The 26,254-nt window shown below is 51.4% G+C and overlaps 1 protein-coding gene across 1 annotated transcript in view; it reads left to right on the forward strand.

Moving 5' to 3' along the window:
* The window catches only part of LOC144602425 (src substrate cortactin-like), a 50,696-nt gene that overhangs the window by 22,269 nt on the left and 2,173 nt on the right, over nt 1-26,254 (forward strand). Inside the window, 13 exon segments of the mRNA XM_078415539.1 lie at nt 3,053-3,182; nt 6,082-6,192; nt 8,308-8,362; nt 8,736-8,846; nt 9,274-9,384; nt 15,607-15,717; nt 17,575-17,630; nt 19,642-19,671; nt 19,673-19,712; nt 21,066-21,217; nt 22,722-22,985; nt 24,465-24,630; nt 25,451-25,522. Coding sequence (XP_078271665.1) covers nt 3,053-3,182; nt 6,082-6,192; nt 8,308-8,362; nt 8,736-8,846; nt 9,274-9,384; nt 15,607-15,717; nt 17,575-17,630; nt 19,642-19,671; nt 19,673-19,712; nt 21,066-21,217; nt 22,722-22,985; nt 24,465-24,630; nt 25,451-25,522 — 1,409 coding nt within the window.

Genomic DNA, 26,254 nt, shown 5'->3' on the forward strand with positions numbered 1-26,254 from the left:
GTGTCGAGCAGGAAGCAGGGATTGAGCGTTCAATGCAGAAACAAAAGGACTGCAACTGCTGATTTATACCAAAGATAAAACAGATAGTGGGTCGGCCAGCATTTCTAGTGAATAGGGATGGGTGAAGTTTCGGCTTGAGGCCCTTCCTCTGACTGACACAAAGTGCAGGAGCAATTCAGCGGGTCGGGCAGCCTCTCCGGGGGGAAAAAAGTATGGGTGATGTTTCGGGTCTGGACCCTTCTTCAGACCATTCTCAGTTAGGCCCGCACTGTGTGTCCGCCCATTGATGTTCAGTGTCTGGTACTTGTGCCACCTTTGCAATCTGTAGGAAGAGCCAGGGTTTAGTGGAGACCGCAGAATGATTTGGACTTGGCAACAATATTAGTGCATCCTGAAATTGTTTTGCAATGGAGGTATTCAGACACTGCACCACCCGCTATGTGGACTGAGATTGCTCCAACTGGTGTGCGATCACCAACCAACCACACTATTCCAAAGGAAACCGTGGCCTTATTTATAATGGCAGGATGAGCGTAGAGTACTGACTATCCTGGGCAAAGGGATGACAATATAAAAAAGCCTTTGTCTCCCTGACATTCTAAGCAGGTTTGTTCCAAAAGCAACTACATTCTCACAAGCCCTTTGCTTGTAAAACACTTCCGGACATTCCAAAAGGGATATGAAAGGTAGAATACAAATTATTTGAGAATGTTCAATCATATTCTTGGTTGTTCCTGAATCTTCCATTTCTACCCCAGCTCAAATTAACATGTGGATGATCAGCCATGATCACAATGAATGGTGGTGCTGGCTCGAAGGGCCAAATGGCCTCCTCCTGCACCTATTTTCTATGTTTCTATTCCAGGTCCGAAGAAGGGTCTCGACCCGAAACGTCACCCATTCCTTCTCTCCAGAGATGCTGCCTGTCCCGCTGAGTTCCTCCAGCATTTTGTGTCTACCTTTGACTTTAAACCAGCATCTGCAGTTCTTTCCTACAGGAAATATTTCCAAGATGACAATAGACAATAGACAATAGACAATAGGTGCAGGAGTAGGCCATTCAGCCCTTCGAGCCAGCACCGCCATTCAATGCGATCATGGCTGATCACTCAATCAGTACCCCGTTCCTGCCTTCTCCCCATACCCCCTCACTCCGCTATCCTCAAGAGCTCTATCCAGCTCTCTCTTGAAAGCATCCAACGAACTGGCCTCCACTGCCTTCTGAGGCAAAGAATTCCACACCTTCACCACCCTCTGACTGAAAAAGTTCTTCCTCATCTCCGTTCTAAATGGCCTACCCCTTATTCTCAAACTGTGGCCCCTTGTTCTGGACTCCCCTAACATTGGGAACATGTTATCTGCCTCTAATGTGTCCAATCCCCTAATTATCTTATTATATATGACGATTGATCCGGGCACTTAAAAGATTGTGATTGATTGAGTCTGCCTTTTCTACTTTAAACGTACGACAAATTCTGGACTTTAAACCCATTTTGCAGCTGTTGTGTTTAATTTAGTTTGGAGTTCCAGCATGGAAACAGGCCCTTCGGCCCACTGAGCCCATGCTGACCGTTCATGCTCCTTCTACGTTATCCCACTTCCTCATCCGCTCCCCACACAATTTACAGAAGGCAATTTACAGAAGCCAATTAACCTACAAACCTGTTTGCCTTTGGAGTGTGGGAGGAAACCGCAGCACCTGGAGGGGGGGGAAAAATGGACACGGGGAGAACGTACAAACTCCTCACAGAATACCTGCAAGGGCGGCACGGTGGCGCAGCGGCAGAGTTGCTGCCTTACAGCGAATGCAGCGCCGGAGACTCGGGTTCGACCCTGACTACGGGCGCCGTCTGTACGGAGTTTGCACGTTCTCCCCGTGACCTGAGTGGGTTTTCTCCGAGATCTTCAGTTTCCTTCCACACTCCAAAGACGTGCAGGTTTGTAGGTTAATTGATTGGGTAAATGTAAAAATTGTCCCTAGTGTGTGTAGGATAGTGTTAATGTGCGGGGATCGCTGGGCGGCGCGGACCCGGTGGGCCGAAGGGCCTGTTTCCGCGCTGTATCTCTAAAATCTAAACGTCAGGCTCTCCGGCGCTGTGAGGCAGTAGTTCTACAGCTGCGCCACAAGGCTTCCCACACCGTAACGTCTCTGGGATGTGAGAACAAACCGAGGAGGCAGCGGGGAGAAGGTACAAACGGAACAGAAGGCTGAGCAACAGAAGTTGGAATCCAGATCAATGCATCCGTGAGACATCTGCTCCACCTGCAGCATCACAAACGTCACTTTGTTCGACCTGAGTCTACGGCCACCGACCGGTCTGAACAAACAGCCTCTCGGTGTCCTCCTTGTTAAACTCTCTCAAGATCCTCAATGCTTTTCAGGATTTCCTACAAGAGGGGGCGGGGTGGGGGGGGGGGGGGTAGGAATTCACTGACCAGTAAGGTAGATGCGGGTTAAACCAACATCTGCAGTTCTCAAGTTATGGGAGTAGAATGGGGCCATTCGGCCCATCGAGTCCACTCCGCCATTCAATCATGGCTGATCTCTGCCTCCTAATCCCATTTTCCTGCCTTCTCCCCATAACCCTTGACACCCGTTCTAATCAAGAACTTTTTATTCACAAAATGCTGGAGTAACTCAGCAGGTCAGGCAGCATCTCGGGAGAGAAGGAATGGGTGACGTTTCGGGTCGAGACCCTTCTTCAGACTGAAGAAGTCAGAGGGTGGTTAATCTGTGGTTAACCCGAAACGTCACCCATTCCTTCTTCAGACTGAAGAAGGGTCTCGACCCGAAACGTCACCCATTCCTTCTTCAGACTGAAGAAGGGTCTCGACCCGAAACGTCACCCATTCCTTCTCTCCCGAGATGCTGCCTGACCTGCTGAGTTACTCCAGCATTTTGTGTCTACCTTCGCTGAGTTCCCATGTCAGTTCAACGCTCTTGAAATGTTCCTGGATTTCACACAAACATTGGGCTGAAGGTTTGATGGAGTTGGCTCTCCTGTTTGTAGTGTTGTTGTATCTTGACCATTCTCTATCTTGCTTCATTCAGCTTGCAGGAACTCAGAGAAAATGTCTCTCAAGAGCATAAATCTCTCAAACAGAAAGAGTTAACGGACGGGCCTAAAGCTTCACATGGATACGGGGGGAAGTTTGGCGTGCAGGACGATCGTATGGATAAGGTAAGGATTTGGACTTTGAAACCAAGTTTCAGTGCTGGACCAGTTCTCTCGATCCTGGTTTTTTTTAAAAAGGCCCAGGTAGCACTTTTTCTTTTGTTGTAAACTGGTATCTGCAGTTCTTTGTGTCTCGGATGTTTCTCCCCTGTTCTGTATCGGAGGAATACCGTTACAATCTCCGTGTAAACTGTCTGTCTGTCTTTTGCACCACAATTGGTGATTGTAATCGGAAAGCCAGGATCGGGTGGATGTGGAGAAGATGTTTCCGCGAGTGTGTGGAGAGTCCAGGACCAGAGGGCGCAGCCTCGGAATAAAAGGACGTACTTTTAGAAAGGAAAAATGAGGAGACGTTTCTTCACTCAGAGGTGTGGTGAATCTGTGGGTCTCGTTGCCACAGACGGCTGTGGAGGCCAAGTCAGTGGATATTTTAAAGTCAGAAATTGACAGATTCTTGATTAGTACAGGTGTCAGGGGTTATGGGGAGAAGGCAGGAGAATGGGGGTTGAGAGGGAGAGATAGATAGAAACATAGAAAATAGGTGCAGGAGTAGGCCATTCGGCCCCTCGAGCCTGCACCGCCATTCAATATGATCATGGCTGATCATCCAGCTCAGTAACCTGTACCTGCCTTCTCTCCATACCCCCTGATCCCTTTAGCAAAAAGGGCCACATCCAACTCCCTCTTAAACACAGCCAATGAACTGGCCTCAACTACCTTCTGTGGCAGAGAATTCCACATGAGAGATCAGCCATGATTGAATGGCGGAGTGAGCTTGATGGGCCGAATGGCCTAATTCTGCTCATGGAACACATGAATGTTGTGGTGAAGCAAGACACAATAGAAATTGAAGTCTTTTTGAAGAGGAACAACAGGTCTGCTTGCTATAAACCAGTGTGGATTACATAGTGACCTCTCGGTATCTCTTCAGTGATGTGTTTTTTAAGAAACAATTTTGTTTTTCATCTGCTTTTTTGACATATTTGCCTTTCCCACCCAACCCTTCCCAAAACAAGGGTAGACAGTGTGTAGGAAGAATAAGGGGTAAGCCATTTGGAACTGAGATGAGGAAAAACTTTGTCAGTCAGAGAGTTGTGAATCTGTGGAATTCTCTGCCTCAGAAGGCAGTGGAGGCCAATTCTCGGAATGCATTCAAGAGAGAGTTAGATAGAGCTCTTAAGGATAGCGGAGTCAGGGGGTATGGGGAGAAGGCAGGAACGGGGTACTGATTGAGAATGATCAGCCATGATCACATTGAATGGCGGTGCTGGCTCGAAGGGCCGAATGGCCTCTTCCTGCACCTATTGTAAATAATAAAAAACTGTAGATGCTGGTTTATACCAAAGATAGATTCAATTTTCTGGAGTAACTCAGTGGGTCAGGCAGCATCTCTGGAGAGAAAGGATGGATGACATTTTGGGTCGGGACCCTTCAGGCTGAAGACTAAACACACTTTAGTTTACAGATACAGCATGGAAACGGGCCTTTCGGCCCACTGAGTCTGTACTGACCAGCGATTACACTAAACACAAAATGCTGGAGTAACTCAGCAGGTCAGGCAGCATCTCAGGAGAGAAGGAATGGGTGACGTTTCGGGTCGAGACCCTTCTTCAGACTGATGTCAGGGGGGCGGGACAAAGGAAGGATATAGGTGGAGACAGGAAGATAGAGGGAGAACTGGGAAGGGGGAGGGGAAGAGAGGGACAGAGGAACTATCTAAAGTTGGAGAAGTCAATGTTCATACCGCTGGGCTGCAAGCTGCCCAGGCGAAATATGAGGTGCTGTTCCTCCAATTTCCGGTGGGCCTCACTATGGCACTGGAGGAGGCCCATGACAGAAAGGTCAGACTGGGAGTGGGAGGGGGAGTTGAAGTGCTCGGCCACCGAGAGATAAGGTTGGTTAAGGCGGACTGAGCGAAGGTGTTGAGCGAAGCGATCGCCAAGCCTGCGTTTGGTTTCACCTATTTTCTACGTTTGTAAAATAATAAACCAAAATGAACCTGACTTCCCCTTTTGTCTCTCGGTCCTTAACCCTATAATCCCTGGAGTCCATGTGTCTCGGACCGACCAGCCTGCTCTGACCTTCACTGGAATCAGAGAAGAGTCTTGTTTTATTTTTTTTTACCTGTTGCACTGAGTTGCACTGTTTGATTCCAGTGTTACAGCGAGATAACTCAGCCCACGGGTCCCTCAGTTTGTTGGGGACAATAGACAATAGGTGCAGGAGGAGGCCATTCGGCCCTTCGAGCCAGCACCGCCATTCAATGTGATCATGGCTGATCATTCTCAATCAGTACCCCGTTCCTGCCTTCTCCCCATACCCCCTGACTCCGCTATCCTTAAGAGCTCTATCTAGCTCTGTCTTGAATGCATTCAGAGAATTGGCCTCCACTGCCTTCTGAGGCAGAGAATTCCACAGGTTTACAGCTCTCTGACTGAAAAAGTTTTTCCTCATCTCTGTTCTAAATGGCCGACCCCTTATTCTTAAACTGTGGCCCCTGGTTCTGGACTCCCCCAACATTGGGAACATGTTTCCTGCCTCTAGCGTGTCCAACCCCTTAATAATCTTGTATGTTTCGATAAGCTCCCCTCTCATTCTTCTAAATTCCAGTGTATACAAACCTAGCCGCTCCAGTCTTTCAACATATGACAGTCCCGCCATTCCGGGAATTAACCTAGTAAACCTACGCTGCACGCGGGGATCGCTGGTCGGCGGGGATTGGGTGGGCCGAAGGACTTGTTTCCGTGCTGTATCTCTGAACTAAACTCAACGTGACTGAGGCTAAACCTCCTGTGCTCTTCGTAAGGGGACAATGGGGCGAAACCTGTCCGTTCTCTGCCCCTCCCACTTTTATTTGAGTCTTTAACGCGATTGTTTTTAACGTCGAACCCTTGTGTCTTTCCAGTCAGCTGTCGGGCACGAGTACATTACTAAGCTTTCCAAGCACTGTTCTCAGACGGACTCTGTGAAGGGATTCGGAGGGAAGTTTGGCGTGCAGAAGGACCGGGTGGACAAGGCAAGAACTCCAGCCGCCCGCCTGTAATTAATTGATCCTGCGGCCATTTTATAGAACGTGGGGCAGCACAGCACAGGAATAGGCCCTTCGGCCCACAATCTCCGTACACGCATGATGCCAAGTTGATCGCGCCCTTTCCTGCACATGATACATTTTCACTTTCAGTCTAGTTTATTGTCACGTGTACCGAGCGAGGAAAGCTTTTGTTGCGCGTTCCATCCAGTCAGCGGATAGACAATACGTGATTGCAGTCGAGCCATTTACAGAGTATTGATAAGTGATAAGGGAATAACGTTTGGTGCAAGGTAAAGCCAGCAAAGCCCGATCGAGGATAGTCCGAGGGTCACCCATGAGGCAGATAGTAGTTCAGCGCTGCCCTCTGGTTGCGGTGGGATGGTTCAGTTGCCCGACAACAGGCAGCAAATTGCTTCCAATCTCCATAACTCTTGGGTTATAAAATGGGGTCAACGACCCGCAGAGTTTTGAAGGTAGACGCAAAATGCCGGAGTTAGTCAGCGGGTCAGGCAGCATCTCGGGAGAGAAGGAATGTGTGACGTTTTGGGTCGAGACCCCTCTTCAGAGTTTTTTAATGTGTGTTCAGTGTGACCTGACTGTTCAGCATGGATGCGGTTACTTGCCTGTGATTGACTTTGCGCAAACACACAGGAAGGTACGGGAGAGATATGAACCGCAGGCAGGCAAGTGGGACTAGTGGGACGTAACCTGGTTGGCGTGGCTAAGTTGGGCCTGTTTCAGCTTCCACGATGCCGTGACCTTCTAAAGGGCGTTGTGCAGGTTTAGTTTTTTTTTTAGTTTAGAAACACAGCACGGACACAGGCCCTTCGGCCCACCGAGTCCACGCCGACCGGCGATCCCCGCACACCAACACTATACTACACACTAGGGATAGTTTGCAATCTTTACCGAAGCCCATTAACCGACAGACCTGCACGTCTTTGGAGTGTGGGAGGAAACCGGAGCACCCGGGGAAAACCCACCAGGTCACGGGGGAGAACGTGCAAACTCCGTACAGACTGCAGCCGTAGTCGGGATCGAACCCGGGTCTCTGGCGCTGTCGGGCAGCAACTTTACCGCTGCGCCACCGTGCCTGTCTGTCGGCAAGTCAGCCGCTGCAGGACCAGCGTCCAGCGCCGGAGGAGTTATCGTTCAGTCGGGGTGTTCAACTAATGCCCCATCTCCTGGCCAAGAGGGCTGATGGTGATTCCATGGCACTAAGCGAACTATGGGGTGTGTTGTTGGTATTCTGACGACTATCTCCAAATGTTTAGTTTAGACCCAGCGTTAAAAATGGGCCCTTCTGCTCACCACGTCCATACTGACCATCGATCATCCTAGTTCTTAGCTGTCCTGTTTTTCACATCCACTCCCTCAACACTGGGGCCAATTTCACAGAGGCCAATTAACCTACAAACCTGTACGTCTTTGGCTCAGGATGGAACCTGGGTCGATGGCACTCTGCCGTCTTATTCCTGTTTGTTTCTCCGCAGATGCTACCTGATCAGCTGAGTGTTTCCAACAAATTTCTGTTCTTATTTGGCACCGACAGCTTTCTGACTAGTCACATGACCACTTTACCTGAAGTCTTGAATCAGATATACTCATATTCCCACTGCAAATTGTGGGAAGAAATTAAAGACACAAAATGCTGGAGTACCTCAGCGGGTCAGGCAACATCTCTGGAGAACATGGATAGGTGACGTTTCACAGAGTGCTGGAGTAACTCAGCGGGTCAGGCAACATCTCTGGAGAACATGGATAGGTGACATTTCACAGAGTGCTGGAGTAACTCAGCGGGTCAGGCAACATCTCTGGAGAACATGGATAGGTGACGTTTCACAGAGTGCTGGAGTAACTCAGCGGGTCAGGCAGCATCTCTGGAGAACGTGGATAGGTGACGTTTCGGGTCGGGAACCTTTCAATGGACAGTCTGACGAGATGACCGACCCAAGATGTCACCCATCCACGTTCTCCAGAGTTGCTGCCTGACCCGCTGAGTTACTCCAGCACTTTGCGTCTTTTTTTAAATTAACAAGCGTCTGCGGTTCCTTGCGTTTATATTGTGTGAGGTAATGTCTCGTTTCTCGTCTCTTCCAGTCTGCTGTGGGTTTTGAATATGAAGGCAAGACCGCCAAACACTCATCTCAGAAAGGTACAGTGTTGGGATTTGAGACTGGAGAACTGTGTGCGTGTTGATGCAATGTTGAAACCTGATTATTATTGCCGTGTGCTCTCAGCGGACTTTAGACTTTCGAGCTACAGCGTGGAAACAGGCCCTTCGGCCCACTCCACCGACCCCTCGGTCTGTACACGACAACCCTCGTCTCCCACGACCACTGCTCGGCCTCTGTGGCCCGGATCAGTCCCCGGAACTCATCACCCCCAGGGTGTGGCTCCTTGCCTCTCCACCATCTATCACCTCTGCCATCTTCAATGGGCCTCAGTGAATCTGCAGCCCGTGAGGCGTTTTGTGTCCAATGTAATTCTCTTGCTTTGCTTTAACAAGAGGCCTTGTTTTGCTGTAGATTATTCCAAAGGATTTGGTGGCAAGTACGGAGTGGAAAAGGATAAAGTGGACAAGAGTGCTGTTGGCTTCGAGTACCATGGGAAAACTGAGAAGCACGAGTCACAGAAAGGTTGGTGGTGTGCTGTTGTGATCACATCGTGGGCGCAGCGCGCTCGAATGAACTGTAATATATGTTTGTTTTTGTGTGTGTACTTGTGTGATGAGTGTGTGTGTGTGGGGTGAGTGTGTGTGGGGTGAGTGTGTGTGGGGTGAGTGTGTGAGGGTGTGAGTGTGTGTGGGGTGAGTGTGTGTGGGGTGTGTTTGTGTGTGGTGTGTGGGGTGTGCGTGTGTGGGGTGTGCGTGTGTGGGGTGTGAGTGTGTGTGTGGGGTGTGTTTGTGTGTGGTGAGTGGGGTGTGTGGGGTGTGCGTGTGTGGGGTGTGCGTGTGTGGGGTGTGAGTGTGTGTGGGGCGTGAGCGTGCGTGTGGGGTGAGTGTGTGTATTGGGACAGAACCGGAATTTGCTTTTGTACTAACCCAGCTGCGTTTGATGTCACTAGATTACGTGAAAGGTTTCGGAGGGAAGTTTGGTGTCCAGACAGATCGACAAGACAAAAACGCCCTTGGCTGGGACCACCAGGAGACCACACAGTTGCACGAATCGCAGAAAGGTGATGCCGCAGTGAAGCCTATGACTCCATGTGTGTGAAGGCACTGGGCCTGCACTCACTGGAGGTCAGAAGGGGGAGGGGGAGTGTGGGGGGGGGGGGGGGAACCTCGCTGAATAGTGAAAGGCCTGGACAAAGTGGATGTGTTAATGTCGCCGGAGTTTTGATTTGCAATTTCTTTGGCCCCCAACACGCATGCACGCACAAGACATGGCGTGAAACAGCCCGATCGATGGTCATTTAAGGTTTACCAAAATGACCCCAGGAATGGTTGGGTTAACATATGATGAGCGTTTGAATAAACCTCTATTCGCTGGAGTTTAGAAGGATGAGGGGGGGGGACCTCATTGAAACTTAACAAGCAGTGAAAGGGCAGGACAGAGTGGATGTGGAGAGGGTGTTTCCACTAGTGGGAGAGTCTAGGACCAGAGGGCACAGCCTCAGAATGAAGGGACTCGCCTTTAGAAAAGGAGATGAGGAGGAATTTTCTTTTCGTGGGTGGGTGGTGAGTCTGGAATTAATTGCCACAGACGGCTGTGGAGGTCAAGTCAGTGGATATTTTTAAGGCAGAGATTGGCAGATACTTGATTAGTATGGGTGTCGAGGGTTATGGGGAGAAGGCAGGAGGAGAATGGGGTTGAGAGGGAGGGATAGATCGGCCATGATTGAATGGCAGAGTAGACGTGATGGGCCGAATGGCCTAATTCTGCTCCTAGCCCCCATGAACTTGTGAAGTTGGAGTGTACAACCATGGGAATGATTCGGTACAGCCCGGTACAGCATCAGGGTTTGTAACTCAGGACATTCATAGACCTGGGCAAAGGGATAAAGTGGGTGAGGGGTGAAAACCGGTGAGAATGGCCCCCGCCATTGAAAGCTAAAGGGGGTTTATACGAGACATTGAGGAATCTGCTTAAAATGCTTTAAAGCTCCTGAAATGTTTCAGCACCTGGATTTGGTCATTGGGATAGAACGTAGAGCATGGAGTGTTGCAGCACAAGACGGGCCCGACAGCCAACGATGTCTGTGCCGAGTAAGATGCCAAGACAAACGGTGGACACGGTGGTGCAGCAGGTAGAGCTGCTGCCTCACAGCGCCAGAGACCCGGGTTCCATCCTGACCACGGGTGCTGTCTGTGCGGAGTTTGTGCGTCAGGGACGGGCCCGGTACTGATGCCGCTCGCTCGCTCCCATGAGCGTAGGCTCCCGCCAGTTGGCGGAAGTGGACGGGATGGTGCAACGGCAGCTTCAGTCCGCTATAATGGGAATCCGCTGTGTAGAAGTCCATCACGGCACGGTGGCGCAGCGGTAGAGCTGCTGCCTTACAGCGAATGCAGCGCCGGAGACTCGGGTTCGATCCCGACTACGGGTGCCGTCTGTACGGAGTTTGTACGTTCTCCCCGTGACCTGCCTGTGTTTTCTCCGAGATCTTCGGTTTCCTCCCACACTCCAAAGACGTACAGGTATGTTGGTTAATTGGCTTGGTAAATGTAAAAGTTGTCCAGAGTGTGTGTAGGATAGTGTTAATGTGCGGGGATCGCTGGGCGGCGTGGACCCGGTGGGCCGAAGGGCCTGTTTCCGCGCTGTATCTCTAAACTAAACTAAACTATTGTGAGTATTTATTCACAAAATGCTGGAGTAACTCAGCAGGTGAGGCAGCATCTCAGGAGAGAAGGAATGGGTGACGTTTCGGGTCGAGACCCTTCTTCAGCCTCAGTCCGAAACGTCGCCCATTCCTTCTCTCCTGAGATGCTGCCTGACCTGCTGAGTTACTCCAGCAATTTGTGAATAAATACCTTCGATTTGTACCAGTATCTGCAGTTATTTTCTTAAACTATTGTGAGGGTTTACTGTGTTCAGCAATGGCAAGGTTTGGGGTTTGGGGTTTGGAACAGGAAGCACTCTAGTTGTCACCTAACTGAGGCCTTTTTGTTGGGTGAAGCTTTTGCTGTTCCAGCGTTCAGCTAGTTTAGCGTCCAGCGGCGTAGTCCCGATGAACCGCGCAGTGGTGACGCAAGCAGATTCCTCTCCCAGGGCTGGACATCAGCCCAGGGGTTGGCGAGGAAGATTACCGGGATAACAGACAACAAAGCAGCTGGTGTTGATTAGCAAATGCTGGCAATGAAAATGCAAGCTGGCGGAAACTTGACAATAAAGGGCTTTAGTCGGGATCGCAAAACCACAGAGCCCTGTTCTCCCTCATTCATCGATGTAGCTACATCAAAGACGGCCGCCTGTTCCAGCCGTTCTAGAAGAGTAAATGTCATTTTATTTTAATCTCCATAATGAATGGCTTCTTTTCCACGCATTTCATATTCCAAACCAATTCAGTAAAAGCGAACTAGATTTAATTAGAGTCCAAGGAGTGTATGTTTAGTTTAGTTTAGTTCAGGGATACAGCACAGTACAGGCCCTTCGGCCCACCGAATCCGTGCCGACCGGCGATCCCCACACATTATAATACACACTGGGGTCAATTTACAATTTTACCAAAGCCAATTAACCTACAAACCTGTGTGTCTTTGGAGCGTGGGAGGAAACCGGAGATCTCGGAGAAAACCCACGCGGGTCACGGGGAGAACGTACAAACTCCGTACAGACGATGCCCGTAGTCAGGATCGAACCTGAGTCTCCGGCGCTGCATTCGATGTAAGGCAGCAACTCTACTGCAGCGCGTCCTGCCCCAGTGCTCCATTCCATCTCTGCGATTCCCTTTTACAACTCAGTCTGAGGAAGGGTCTCGACCCAAAACGTCACCCATTCCTTTTCTCCAGAGATGCTGCCTGACCCGCTGAGTTACTTCAGCATTTTGTATCTATCGTCCCGTTTGAAAGCCCTGGTTTACTGTTTCTGCCAGTCCTGCTTTCAGGCAGTTCCAGAACAGCTTCCCCTGCAGGGACAAATCTCTTGAGTGAAATAATCTTTCAGTCGGTTTTGCCCCGCACTGTTACTATTTATTTATTCCCCCCCCCCCCCCCCCCCCCCGCAAAAGTGCCTTCTGTAAACCCACTCTGCAATCGGACACAAGTCTGCCGAGGGTGTCATTTTAGTGAGGACTTGACAAATAGAAAGGAATGAATTGCCGCCCATCCTTCCTGCAGGTTTAACCCGTTTGCCAAGTTCCCTGCTGAAGTCTCATTCCTAAACAAACACTAATAAACTTAGATTTAGATTTAGAGATACGGCGCAGAAACAGGCCCTTCAGCCCACCGGGTCCGCGCCGCCCAGCGATCCCCGCACACTAACACTATCCTCCACCCACTGGGGACAGTTTTTACATTTGCCCAGCCAATTCACCTACATACCTGTACGTCTTTGGAGTGTGGGGGGAAACCGAAGATCTCGGCACGGTGGCGCAGCGGTAGAGTTGCTGCCTTACAGCGAATGCAGCGCCGGAGACTCAGGTTCGATCCTGACTTCGGGCGCCGTCTGTACGGAGTTTGTACGTTCTCCCCGTGACCTGCGTGGGTTTTCTCCGAGATCTTTGGTTTCCTCCCACACTCCAAAGACGTACAGGTTTGTAAGTTAATTGACTGGGTAAATGTTTTAAAAAATTGTCCCTAGTGGGTGTAGGATAGTGTTAATGTGCGGGGATCGCTGGGCGGCGCGGACTCGGTGGGCCGAAGGGCCTGTTTCAGCGCTGTATCTCTAAAAAAAATGTTTAAAAAAAAATTAAATTTAAAAAAAAAATCTAAAACCCACGGGGAGAACGTACAAACTCCGTACAGACGGCGCCCGTAGTCAGGATCGAACCTGAGTCTCCGGCGCTGCATTCGCTGTAAGGCGGCAACTCTACCGCCGCGCCACCGTGCCGCCCTTAACTTAACCCAACTTGCTTGTGGAGTCACAGAGTCATGCAGTGCAGAAACAGGCCCTTTGGCCCAACTTGCCCATGCTGACCCGGGTGCACCAACCAACCTGGTCCCCACTTGCCCACAATTGACCATGTCCCTCTCAGAAGGTTCCTATCCGTGTACCCCTCTCCCAGGTATCTTTTAAATTGTTATTGCGCTGAATTGATTTAATTGACCCTGTTTTTATGAGGTAGAGTGAAAGGCTTTATTTTTTGCAGGCTATTCGATCAGATAATATTATACTTGAACACAATCACATCAAACTCGAGTATAATAGATGAGCAGATGGGAGGATACAGAGTGAGGGGTATACTTCTCAGCATTGTTACACACCAGTCCCACATACAATGTCCGGAATGGGGTAGTGGTGAATCGGACTGTATCCTAACGTGAGGAAGGACAATAGGTGCAGGAGGAGGCCCTTCGAGCCAGCACCGCCATTCAATGTGATCATGGCTGATCATTCTCAATCAGTACCCCGTTCCTTCCTTCTCCCCATACCCCCTGACTCCGCTATCCTTAAGAGCTCTATCTAGCTCTCTCTTGAATACATTGCGAGAATTGGCCTCCACTGCGTTCCTGAGGCAGCTGTTCCTGAGATTGTTGGAGCGCACTATTGAGCTTTTGTACCTTCTGTCTGACGGGAGCGGGGATAGGAAGGAATGACTGGGGTGGGACAGGTCGTGGATGGAGTTCCCAGTCTTGCATGTATGGGGCATCTTGGTTGGCATGGACAGGGTTGGGCTGAAGGGCTTGTTTCTGTGCAGTTCTGTGCACTATGGCGAGGATTCAGATCTGTGACTTCTGCCAGACCTGAAACATTAACTGTGTTTAATTTTCCACAATTGATGCCAGACACGCTGAGCATTGAAACATTTCCATCTTTTTATTTAATACTAGAAGGGCGTGGACTGGTCGTGTCCAAACCTCTCATGCAGGCCCGTCAACCCTCTCCCAACCGACGACACTCATCCACTCCATCCCCCCTCAACCCCCACCCCACCCCCCCTTAAAACTCCCCCGGGGGCGGGCAAGGGGATAGGGAGCGACCGTTGCAGTGGCCGGCAGCAGGAGACCTCTCCTCACCCCCCCTCATTGGCCGCCACTCCCGTTACTCGGGCGGGTCACGCCCCCCACCCCCCTCCGAGCGGCAACCCTCCCCCAACTGCGCACGTGCGGATGCGGCGGCCATCTTTGTTTTTAAAAAGGGATTTAGTAAAGTTTAAAAAGGGATTTAGTAAAGTTTAAAAAGGGATTTAGTAAAGTTTAAAAAGTGATTTTTAAAGTTTAAAAAGTGAATAAGTTTTAAATATATAACAATCGTTTGAACCGCGGGGCAATGGTGAGTAAGGTGGGCCTAAAATTGTTGTGCTATCGTGTACCATTTTGGCTGTATTTTGAAAACAAGCAAACCTACAAGATGAGAGTTTTGGTAATATATAGATACGTGCTTTCAAATTGATTTTTCTGCCCTCTCTTTGATTCCTCTGACCATTGCCTTTGGTGCTTGAGCGTTCTGCTGTGCGGGCCACGAGGACAGGGATAGTCAGACTTTGTGCTTTTCACCTCTAACCGTTTAATCGTGCGTGTCGTGGTAGTTGAACGTGTCTTTTTGCCACGGTTGGAGCTTTGATGTCGACACGGTGTTTTGGTACTAACTGGTGTTTTCAGATGTTGCCATTTAACCGAATGTTTCTAACTTTAAAACTAAGACAAATTCAATGAGTTTTATTTCAAGTAATCTGTTTTTGTACCGTCCTGTTATTGTTGTTGTTCTCTTTTATAACCTGTCGTGTGTTTGACCTAAAGAAAAGGGCACAAAGTGCTGGAGTAACTCAACAGGTCAGGCAACATCTCGTGGGTCACGGATAGGCGACGTTTTGGGACGGGGCCCCTCTTCTGAAGAAGTTTCCTCGCCTCCGAACCCTGCTCCTACCCTGTCAACCTTTCTCCTGACCACACACTTTTTTTCTCCTGTCATCTTTGGCCTTTGTCCAGCCATCCGACAATCAAAACCCTCCCCTTGCGTGTATCCACCTATCACTCTTTGCCAGGGTTTGTCCGACCCTCACCTCTCCCCCAGCTTTCTAACCCCCCCCCCCCCCCCCCACTCACCCCGCCTCCTTCATACAATCAGCCTGAAGAAGAGAACCTCTCCATGTTCTCCAGAGATGCTGCCTGACCCGTTGAGTTACTCCGGCGCTTTGTGAAACGTCACCTATCCATGTTTTCCAGAGACGCTGCCTGCCCCGCTGAGTTACTCCGGCACTTTGTGTTGGCTTTTGTAAACCGGCACCTGCTGTTCCTAGTGGTGCTGAATGTTTGACCTAACTTGGCTTGTTTTGCTGTCTTGGTTGCTTGTGGATTCGCAGACTATAAGAGAGGTTTCGGCGGGAAGTACGGTGTTGAGACAGAGAAGCAGGACAAATCTGCGGTGGGCTTCGAATACAAGGAGGAGCTGTCCAAGCACGAGTCTCAACAAGGCAGGGGCCATGGCCAGGATGCTCTTGGGTTGATGAAAAGATGCTCCACCTTCCAGCACAGGCCTTCTCGGCAGCTGGGGTCACACGGCGTGGAAACGGGGCCCTACGCCTGTAACACACGACATCCCCGTTGCCTTGCCTTGCCAAGTGATCTGAATCCTGGCAGCGCAGATTAACGTTGCTTCACGCTTCCACTCGACTCCATCTACAGTACGAAGGTGTCACAAAATGCTGGAGTAACTCAGCGGGTCACGGCAGCATCGAGGACTGAGGGAATGGGTGACGTCCCCTTTCTCCTAGATGCTGCCTGACCTGCTGAGTTACTCCAGCATTTTGTGAATAAATACCTTCGATTTGTACCAGCATCTGCAGTTATTTTCCTGCATGACTCCATCTACACCTCACGCTGCCTCGGCAAGGCCAGCAGCACAGTCAAGGACAAGTCTCAGCCCGGCCACTCCCTCTTCTCCCCTCTCCCATCAGGTACAGACGTGCGAAAATGCACATCTCCAGATTCAGGGACACCACCTCTCCCATCTGTTATCAGGCAACTGAATCATCCTGCCATACACAATCAGAGAGCAGTCCTGAACTACTATCTACCTCATTGGTGACCCTCGCACTATCTTGTTCTGGAGGGGGCAAGGAGTGTGGAACAGAATAAAGCCAAGAGGTTTTTTTTACCTCTGGGTTAAAAATGTATTCCCTAAGTCACCATCTGGTTAGTTTAGGGACCAACAGTCAATGGAATGGAATGGAATACTTCATTGTCACATGTGACAAGGCACAGTGAAATTCTTTGCTTGCCTACCCAAGGTATACAAATAGTGGCTACGTAAATGGCGCTGATAAAGTTACAAACTACCCCCCCCCCCCCCCCCAACCTCATCCTTTCTTCCCTCCCCTCTCCCTCTCTCACGGCGGTCAAAAGGCCAAAAGGAATAGGAGTAGAATTAAGCCCGTCGAGTCTACTCCGCCATTCAATCATGGCTGATCTATGTAACCCCATTCTCCCCATAACCCCTGGCACCCATACTGATCAAGAATCTACCTATCTCTGCCTTAAAAATATCCGCTGACTTGGCCTCCACAGCCTCCTGTAGCAAAGAATTCCACAGATTCACCACCTTCTGACTAAAGAAATGTCTCCTCATCTCTTTTGTAAAATAACGTCCTTTAATTCTGAGGCTGTGCCCTCTGGTCCGAGACTCTCCCACTGGTGGAAACATCCTCGCCACGTCCACTCTATCCAAGTCCCCACCAGGCCGGGATCCTCCACTGTTCTTCCCCCGCCCACATGGCGGTCCTCCATTGTTCTACCCCCCTCCCTCATGGTGGTCGTCCTCCCTCCCTCCCTCACGGTTGTCGTCCTCCCTCCCTCCAACTGACCCACGAGGCCCCACTGCCCTCTCCCCCCTGAGGCTCCTAGCATGTCCAAGAGGCGCCGAGAAGGTTCTGTGTGGTAAATTGGAGCGTTTTATTGTCATTGTCCTGTCTTTATCTGTGGATTCTAATTTTTTGCATGTATATGTTTATCCCATTCAAACCATCAGCGCCTCTTTGAAGCCTGATTAAGCATGTCTAAGGCAATAAAGCAACTCACTTCAGCATCTCATTCACCCTCCTGATGTATCACCACTGACTTTCCTTATCGACATCAAAAGGCGCAAAAAACCAAGTGATGGATTAATATTCTCCGGCAGCATATCTGTTTTCTTTTCCCCTCATGGCTGAGCTAATCAAACCTAGCCTTCCTGCATCTAGTTTGGCTGCCGCCTTTGTAATGCATGGTCACTCCGGTTGTCCCCAAATATCTCGTGGGGCAGTGAGGCTAACCCTCCCCATCTCTCGTTCCAGATTACTCGAAGGGATTCGGGGGTAAATACGGAGTGCAGAAGGACCGGATGGACAAGGTGAGCAAGCCTCTTGCCTCGAGTAAGTGAATCGAGGACCAGAGGACGCAGGTGCAAGGTGAAGGGGGAAACATTTAATGGGGAACTGAGGGGTAACTTATTCACACAGAGGGTGGTCGGTTTATGGAACGAGCAGCCGGAGGAGGGAGGAGAGGCTGGGACTACCCCATCATTTAAGAAACAGTTAGACAGGTTAATAGATGGTACGGGTTTGGAGGGATATGGGCCAAACGCGGGCAGGTGGGACTAGTATAGCTGGGACTAACAGAAAATAGGTGCAGGAAGAAACCATTCAGCCCTTCGAGCCAGCACTGCCATTCATTGTGATCATGGCTGATCATCCACAATCAGTAACCCGTGCCTGCCTTCTCCCCATATCCCTTGATTCCACTAGCCCCCTGAGCTCTATCTAACTCTCTTAAATTCATCCAGTGATTTGGCCTCCACTGCCCTCTATGGCAGAGAATTCCACAAATTCACAACTCTCTGGGTGAAAAAGTTCCTTCTCACCTCAGTTTTAAATGGCCTCCCCTTTATTCTAAGACTGTGGCCCCTGGTTCTGGACTCGCCCAACATTGGGAACATTTTTCCTGCATCTAGCTTGTCCAGTCCTTTTATAATTTTATATGTTTCTATAAGATCCCCTCTCATCCTTCTAAACTCCAGTGAATACAAGCCCAGTCTTTTCAATCTTTCCTCATATGACAGTCCCACCATCCCGGGGATCAATCTCGTGAACCTACGCTGCACTGGTTCAATTACAAGGATGTCCTTCCTCAAATTAGGAGACCAAAACTGTACACAATACTCCAGATGTGGTCTCACCAGGGCCCTGTACAACTGCAGAAGAACCTCTTTACTCCTGTACTGAAATCCTCTCGTTGGTGGGTTTGGGCAAGTTGGGCCGAAGGGCCTGTTTCCACACTGCGGCACTCTACGGCATGTGCTGCTCCTGTCTGTTTACCCCAGGGCTGCCTTTATTAGTGCTCGCATTGAGTGCAGACTCGACCACGGGCAGACAAAGCTGCTGGGCCCTACGGTCTGTCGCACGCTAGTCGTGCTAACGAGCTCACTGATCGAGCGGCTCTCCAAACGACATGATCTCCCGGGAGAGGATGAAGCCAGGTTGTAGATGCAAGCTGACCTCGAACCTCTTCACATATCTCAGCCAGTTGTGACCCTCTCCCTCTCCCTCTCCCTCTCCCTCTCCCTCTCCCTCTCCCTCTCCCTCTCCCTCTCCCTCTCCCTCTCCCTCTCCCTCTCCCTCTCCCTCTCCCTCTCCCTCTCCCTCTCCCTCTCCCTCTCCCTCTCCCTCTCCCTCTCCCTCTCCCTCTCCCTCTCCCTCTCCCTCTCCCTCTCCCTCTCCCTCTCCCTCTCCCTCTCCCTCTCCCTCTCCCTCTCCCTCTCCCTCTCCCTCTCCCTCTCCCTCTCCCTCTCCCTCTCCCTCTCCCTCTCCCTCTCCCTCTCCCTCTCCCTCTCCCTCTCCCTCTCCCTCTCCCTCTCCCTCTCCCTCTCCCTCTCCCTCTCTCCCCCTCTCTCCCTCTCTCCCTCTCTCCCTCTCCCCCACTCCCCCTCTCCCTATCTCAATAGACAATAGGTGCAGGAGTAGGCCATTCAGCCCTTCGAGCCAGCACCGCCATTCAATGCGATCATGGCTGATCACTCTCAATCAGTACCCCGTTCCTGCCTTCTCCCCATACCCCCTCACTCCGCTATCCTTAAGAGCTCTATCCAGCTCTCTCTTGAAAGCATCCAACGAACTGGCCTCCACTGCCTTCTGAGGCAGAGAATTCCACACCTTCACCACTCTCTGACTGAAAAAGTTCTTCCTCATCTCCGTTCTAAATGGCCTACCCCCTTATTCTTAAACTGTGGCCCCTTGTTCTGGTCTCCCCCAACATTGGGAACATGTTTCCTGCCTCTAACGTGTCCAACCCCCTAATTATCTTATATGTTTCAATAAGATCCCCCTCTCTCAGCGTCTAATGATCGAAGGTTCTGATGATTACAGAGTGCCGCCTACTTTGACGATATAGAACGGGCTGTCGCCAGCTTATCAGAAGACTAAGCCAGTGGAAGCAGGTCTGTATGACCATTGATGCGTGATTAACCCTGTTCGTCCAATTTGTTGTAATCTGTTGCTGATGCTGCAACATTGTCCCTCTCACCCCCCCCCCCCCCCCCCCCCCCCCCCCCCCCCCCCCCCCCCCCCCCCCCCCCCCCCCCCCCCCCCCCACCCCCCCCCCATAATCCAGGCCTTGTCACCAGTCCTGATTGTGGTGATGTTTGGCTTGCTGGTCCTGTGTGAACCTTGGCCCGTCAACACCAATATTTAGGTGACGTTTCGGGTCGAGACCCTTCCCAAACGTCACCCGTTCCTTCTCTCCTGTCCCGCAGAATCACTGCAGCATTTTGTGTCTGCCTTCAATAGACAATAGGTGCAGGAGGAGGCCATTCGGCCCTTCGAGCCAGCACCGCCATTCAATGTGATCACGGCTGATCATTCTCAATCAGTGCCCCGTTCCTGCCTTCTCCCCATACCCCCTGACTCCGCTATCCTTAAGAGCTCTGTCTAGCTCTCTCTTGAATGCATTCAGAGAATTGGCCTCCACCGCCTTCTGAGGCAGAGAATTCCACAGATTTACAACTCTCTGACTGAAAAAGTTTTTCCTCATCTCCGTTCTAAATGGCCTACCCCTTATTCTTAAACTGTGGCCCCTGGTTCTGGACTTCCCCGAACATTGGGAACATGTTTCCTGCCTCTAACGTGTCCAGCCCCTTAATAATCTTATACGTTTCGATAAGATCCCCTCTCATCCTTCTAAATTCCAGTGTATACAAGCCTAGTCGCTCCAGTCTTTCAACATATGACAGTCCCGCCATTCCGGGAATTAACCTAATAGCAAGAATATCCTTCCTCAAATTTGGAGACCAAAACTGCACACAGTACTCCAGGTGCGGTCTCACTAGGGCCCTGTACAACTGCAGAAGGACCTCTTTGCTCCTAAACTCAACTCCTCTTGTTATGAAGGCCAACATTCCATTGGCTTTCTTCACTGCCTGCTGTACCTTCGGTTTAAACAACAAGCTCCATGTTATCATCTTTGCATCCCACACACATGACACAATTTACAGAAAGACAATTACCCGCACGTCTTTAGAATGGGGAGGGGGGGGGGAACCGGAGCACCCGGAGAAAACCCACGCAGGTCACGGAGAGAACAAACAAACTCTGTACGGGCAGCACCCCTGGTTGGGATCGAGCCCGTGTCTCCGGCGCTGTGAGGCGGAAGCTCTGTCGCCGCCCCGTCAGCTGTCTTCGGAATTGGAGGGGGAAGTCAACGCTACTTGGCGTTTTGTCTCTGTCTCGGCGTGCATGCGTGCGCGGCTGACGGAGAGACGGTTTGCAACTCTTGCGTCTGTTTTGTTCTGCAGCCAATGCCAGTGCCAGCAGCATCCGGTCCAAGTTTGAGAATATCGCCAGGTCGAAGGAGGAGGAGGATCGCAAGAAGGTTGGGGAGCAGCGGGCCCGGCGCCAGGCTAGTGAGAGAAAGGAACAAGAAGAGGCCAACAAGAGGAAATTGGAAGTAGGAGGAGATGCCTTCCATTTGTACCAGCACCTGCAGTTATTTTCTTACACTATTTAACCTTCCCTGTGCTTCTTTGGAGTGTGGGAAGAAATTGGAGAAAACTCACGCAGGTCACAGGGGAGAAGGTACAAACTCCGTGCAGACAGCGCCCGTAGTCGGGATCGAACCCGGGTCTCTGGCGCTGTGAGGCAGCAACTCTACCACCGCGCTGCACTGTTGTTACTAGATTCCTGACAGAGATTTGTAGGTTCTTTTTATCGCAAAAAAACCCCCAAAGTTACTCTGTGAACCTGCAAAACCGAATCCTTAATTAGAAATGTTGCCATGTCAATATAATATGTGGGGCATCGACCGTGGATACTTGTGTAGAAACAAAGAACTGGAGATGCTGGTTAACACACAAAAGGACACGCAGTGCTGGGGTTACTCGGCAGATCAGACTAGGTGACATTTTGGGCCCAGACCCTTCCTCTGACAGAAGCCTGAAGAAAGGTCCCGACCCGAAACGTCATCTATCCATGATAGACAATAGACAATAGGTGGAGGAGGAGGCCATTCGGCCCTTCGAGCCAGCACCGCCATTCAATGTGATCATGGCTGATCATTCTCAATCAGTACCCTGTTCCTGCCTTCTCCCCATACCCCCTGACTCCGCTATCCTTAAGAGCTCTATCTAGCTCTCTCTTGAATGCATTCAGAGAATTGGCCTCCGCTGCCTTCTGAGGCAGAGAATTCCACAGATTCACACCTCTCTGACTGAAAAAGTTTTCCCTCATCTCAGTTCTAAATGTTTTCCCCCTTATTCTTAAACTGTGGCCCCTGGTTCTGGACTCCCCCAACATTGGGAACATGTTTCCTGCCTCTAACGTGCCCAACCCCTTAATAATCTTATACGTTTCGATAAGATCTCCTCTCATCCTTCTAAATCATCCTTCATGATCTCCAGGGATGTTGCGCGGCCCGCCACTCAGTTACTCCAGCATTTTGTGTCCTTTATATTTATGTTATCTTTATTTGTATCAGCAAATAAGAAGCGTATTTTGTCGTGGGGTATATCTTAAATCTTAATGAGAGCGTGCGGGACGGCCGAGAGGGAGGGGGAAGAACAATGCAGGGGGGGGCGGCCGTGAGGGGGTTCAAAGAACAATGGACAAGGTGGACTCGGCCTGCTGGAACCGCTGGGGTGGGGTGGGGGGGGGGGGGGGCACGGACAAAGGAGGAGCCGCTGTGCTTTGTGACTTTGGCGGTGCCCTTTATGTGGCCACTATTTGTATACCTTGGGTAGACAAGCATACAGTTTCACTGAGCCGCCTCACGTGTGACGATAAAGACAGCGGAGTCAGGGGGTATGGGGAGAAGGCAGGAACGGGTACTGATTGTGGATGATCAGCCATGATCACATTGAATGGCGGTGCTCGAAGGGCCGAATGGCCTCCTCCTGCACCTATTGTCTATTCCATTCCATAATGGAAACTATTTTTGGTTTTTTTCTGGACGACAGGAAGAAGAATCGGTGAAGAAGCCGTCTCCAGTGTCTGTGCCAGCACCTGCACCCACCCCTGCTCCTGCCCCGGCCCCGGCCCAGGCCCTTGCCCCAGCCCCGGCCCAGGCCCTTGCCCCAGCCCCGGCCCCGGCCCAGGCCCCGGCCCAGGCCCTTGCCCCAGCCCCGGCCCAGGCCCCTGCCCCGGCCCAGGCCCCTGTGGCCACTCCACCTCCCACACCTACGCCGGTGGAGGAACAAAGAGTGCCCAACACTATTTATGAGGTAAGTTGTGTTCAATTGCACAATCGGTAAGAGATTTAAAGCTAGAGTTGCCAACTACGGGACAAAAGGTGACGTCACCGCCCCGCGCCCCACGTTACCTCACCCAGCCAGCAGCCACGTGCTCCCGCTCCATCAATGGCGGCCGCCCGGGCCGGGAGGCAGGTTGCTATGTAACTTCCCGTGGGGCCCGTGCCTCCGGGCCTGCAGCCTCCGGGCCTACAGCGTCCGGGCCTACAGCGTCCAGGCCTACAGCGTCCGGGCCTGCAGCCTCCGGGCCTACAGCGTCCAGGCCTACAGCGTCTGGGCCCTGCAGCGTCCAGGTCTACAGCATCCGGGCCTACAGTGCCCCCCGGGCTTGCAGCCTCCGGGCCTACAGCGTCCAGGCCTACAGCGTCCGGGCCTTGCAGCGTCTGGGCCCTGCAGCGTCCGGGCCTACAGCGTCCGGGCCTGCAGCCTCCGGGCCTACAGCATCCGGGTCTGCAGCCTCCGGGCCTACAGCGTCCAGGCCTGCAGCCTCCGGGCCTACAGCGTCCGGGCCTACAGCGTCCAGGCCTACAGCGCCCCCCCCGGGCCTGCAGCGTCCGGGCCTACAGCGTCCGGGCCCTGCAGCGTCCGGGCCTACAGCGCCCCCCCCGGGCCTGCAGCGTCCGGGCCTACAGCGCCCCCCCGGGCCTGCAGCGTCCGGGCCTACAGCGTCCAGGCCTACAGCGCCCCCCGGGTCTGCAGCCTCCGGGCCTACAGCGTCCAGGCCTGCAGCCTCCGGGCCTACAGCGTCCGGGCCTACAGTGCCCCCCGGGCCTGCAGCGTCCGGGCCTACAGCGTCCGGGCCTACAGTGCCCCCCCCCCGGGCCTAATATGGGACAAGGGCGGTCCCGTACGGGACAAACCAATTTAGCCCAATATGTGGGATGGCCCTGCTAATACGGGACTGTTGACAACCCTATTTGAAGCTCAGTGTGTGAATGTTGTGGATTCAAAATGGAGCATCTCGGGTTACAACTGTTTACACCAGCGGGAGAGTCCAGAACCAGAGGGCGCAGCCTCAGAATAAAAGGACGTACCTTTGGAAAGGAGGTGAGGAGGAATTCTTTTAGTCAGAGGGTGGTGAATCTGTGGAATGCATTGCCACGGATGGCTGTGGAGGCCAAGTCAATGGGTATTTTTAAAGTGGAGATTGACAGATTTTATTAGTACGGGTGTCAGGGGTTATGGGGAGAAGGCAGGAGAATGGGGTAGAGAGGGAGAGATAGACCGGCCATGATTGAATGGCGGAGTAGGTTTGATGGGCCAAATAGCCTAATTGTATCTCATACCTCCCCCATCTCATACATCTTTTATCCATGGAGTCTGCAGGGATTAGATCATCAGAGTGGTCAGCCAGTCGCTTTTCGGTATTTAACCTCCATGAGCCACTGGGCAGCGGAGTGGACGGGAAGGGATGTACCAGTTGAAAGAGGTCTCTAAACTTTTTATTTGCAGGAGTTCACGAAGCAAGAAGAGGAAGCAACAGCGGAGAGGCAAGACGGGGGGGTAACCTACAGTGCAGAGCTGCAGGCAGCTGTGGAGGAACCACAGTACCAGGAGGCCATGTACGAACAGGAGGCCGTGTACCAGATGCCTGACGAAAGTCAGGTGGACCAGCAAGGTAACTGCTCAGATTTTAGATTTTTTAGATTTAGAGATACAGCGCGGAAACAGGCCCTTCGGCCCACCGGGTCCGCGCCACCCAGCGATCCCCGCATATTAACACTATCCTACACACACACTAGGGACAATTTTTACATTTGCCCGGTCAATTAACCTACATACCTGCACGTCTTTGGAGTGTGGGAGGAAACCGAAGATCTCGGAGAAAACCCACGCAGGTCACGGGGAGAACGTACAAACTCCGTACAGACGGCGCCCGTAGTCGGGATCGAACCCGAATCTAGCAAGAATATCCTTCGTCAAATTTGGAGAATTCTATTCAATTATATTTTGTCAGGTGAAATGCATGTTTTGTTTTGCATACAGCTCGGTAAACTCATACGGCAGACCTCATCTATGCAGTGCCTACAGGGCATTTTCCACTTAGGCCATTTTAAGGCGACTGCCGGTGACTAGGCTGTCGCCGAACGTTTGCCGGGGTGTCGTGGGCGTGATCGTGAGGCGTCTTCAATGAATCGGCATGTCGCGAAAAAAAATTCCAGATACAAATTTCTCAGTGGGGGTATGGGGAGAAGGCAGGTACTGGATACTGTTTGAGAACGATCGGCCATGATCACATTGAATGGTGGTGCTGGCTCGAAGGGCCGAATGGCCTACTCCTGCACCTATTGTCTATTGTCTATACTTGATATTGAAGGATATGGTTTGGTGAGAATATCCTTCCAAAAAAAAATCAACCCCTCCCCATAAAATGTTTTGTACTTGTTCTTTGAACTGTGAAGGAGAGACTACTATCCGGCCTTTGTTTATTGTTGCAGACGAGCCCACTTACGCAGAGTATGGGAATGAGTATGGAATCACTGCCGTGGCTCTGTACGACTACCAAGCAGGTGAGTGCAAGAATGCCGTCGAGATTATTGTACGGGTGTCTTCCATCAGAACTCCTCTCCTTAATCCAATGCACCTATGTTTCCAGTGAATAATGCTGGTGTGTGTGTGTATAATACATCACTAAGGCGTGACTGCTGGAAGGTGTGGGAAGGAACTGCAGATGCCGGTTTAAACCGAAGATAGGCACAGAATGCTGGAGTAACCCAGTGAGACAAGGCAGCATCTCTGGGGTATGTGGATAGGTGAGGTTTTTTGGTCAGGACCCCTCTTCAGACCCTTCAGTCTGAAGAAGGGTCTCGACCCCCAAACGCTGCCCATTCCGTCTCTCCAGAGATGCTGTCTGTCCTGCTGAGTTACTCCAGCATTTTGTGTGTATCTTTGACTACCAAAAGGAATTGGTGTGCTTCAGCAGGTCAGGCAGCGTCTCTGGAGAACGCAGATGGGTGATGTTTCGGGTCGGGACCCTTCTTCAGACTCTTGAGTGTGGAGAGTCCCAACCCGAAATGCCACCTATCTACGTTTACCAGAGATACTGTCTGACCCGCTGGGTTACTCCAGCACTCTGTGAAACGTCACCTATCTACATTCACCAGAGATGCTGCCTGACCCGCTGAGTTACTCCAGCACTCTGTGAAACGTCACCTATCCATGTTCCCCAGAGATGCTGCCTGACCCGCTGAGTTACTCCAGCACTCTGTGAAACGTCACCTATCCATGTTCACCAGAGATGC

The sequence above is a fragment of the Rhinoraja longicauda genome, chromosome 18 (assembly GCF_053455715.1).
Source record: "Rhinoraja longicauda isolate Sanriku21f chromosome 18, sRhiLon1.1, whole genome shotgun sequence".
Taxonomy (NCBI): Eukaryota; Metazoa; Chordata; class Chondrichthyes; order Rajiformes; family Arhynchobatidae; genus Rhinoraja; species Rhinoraja longicauda.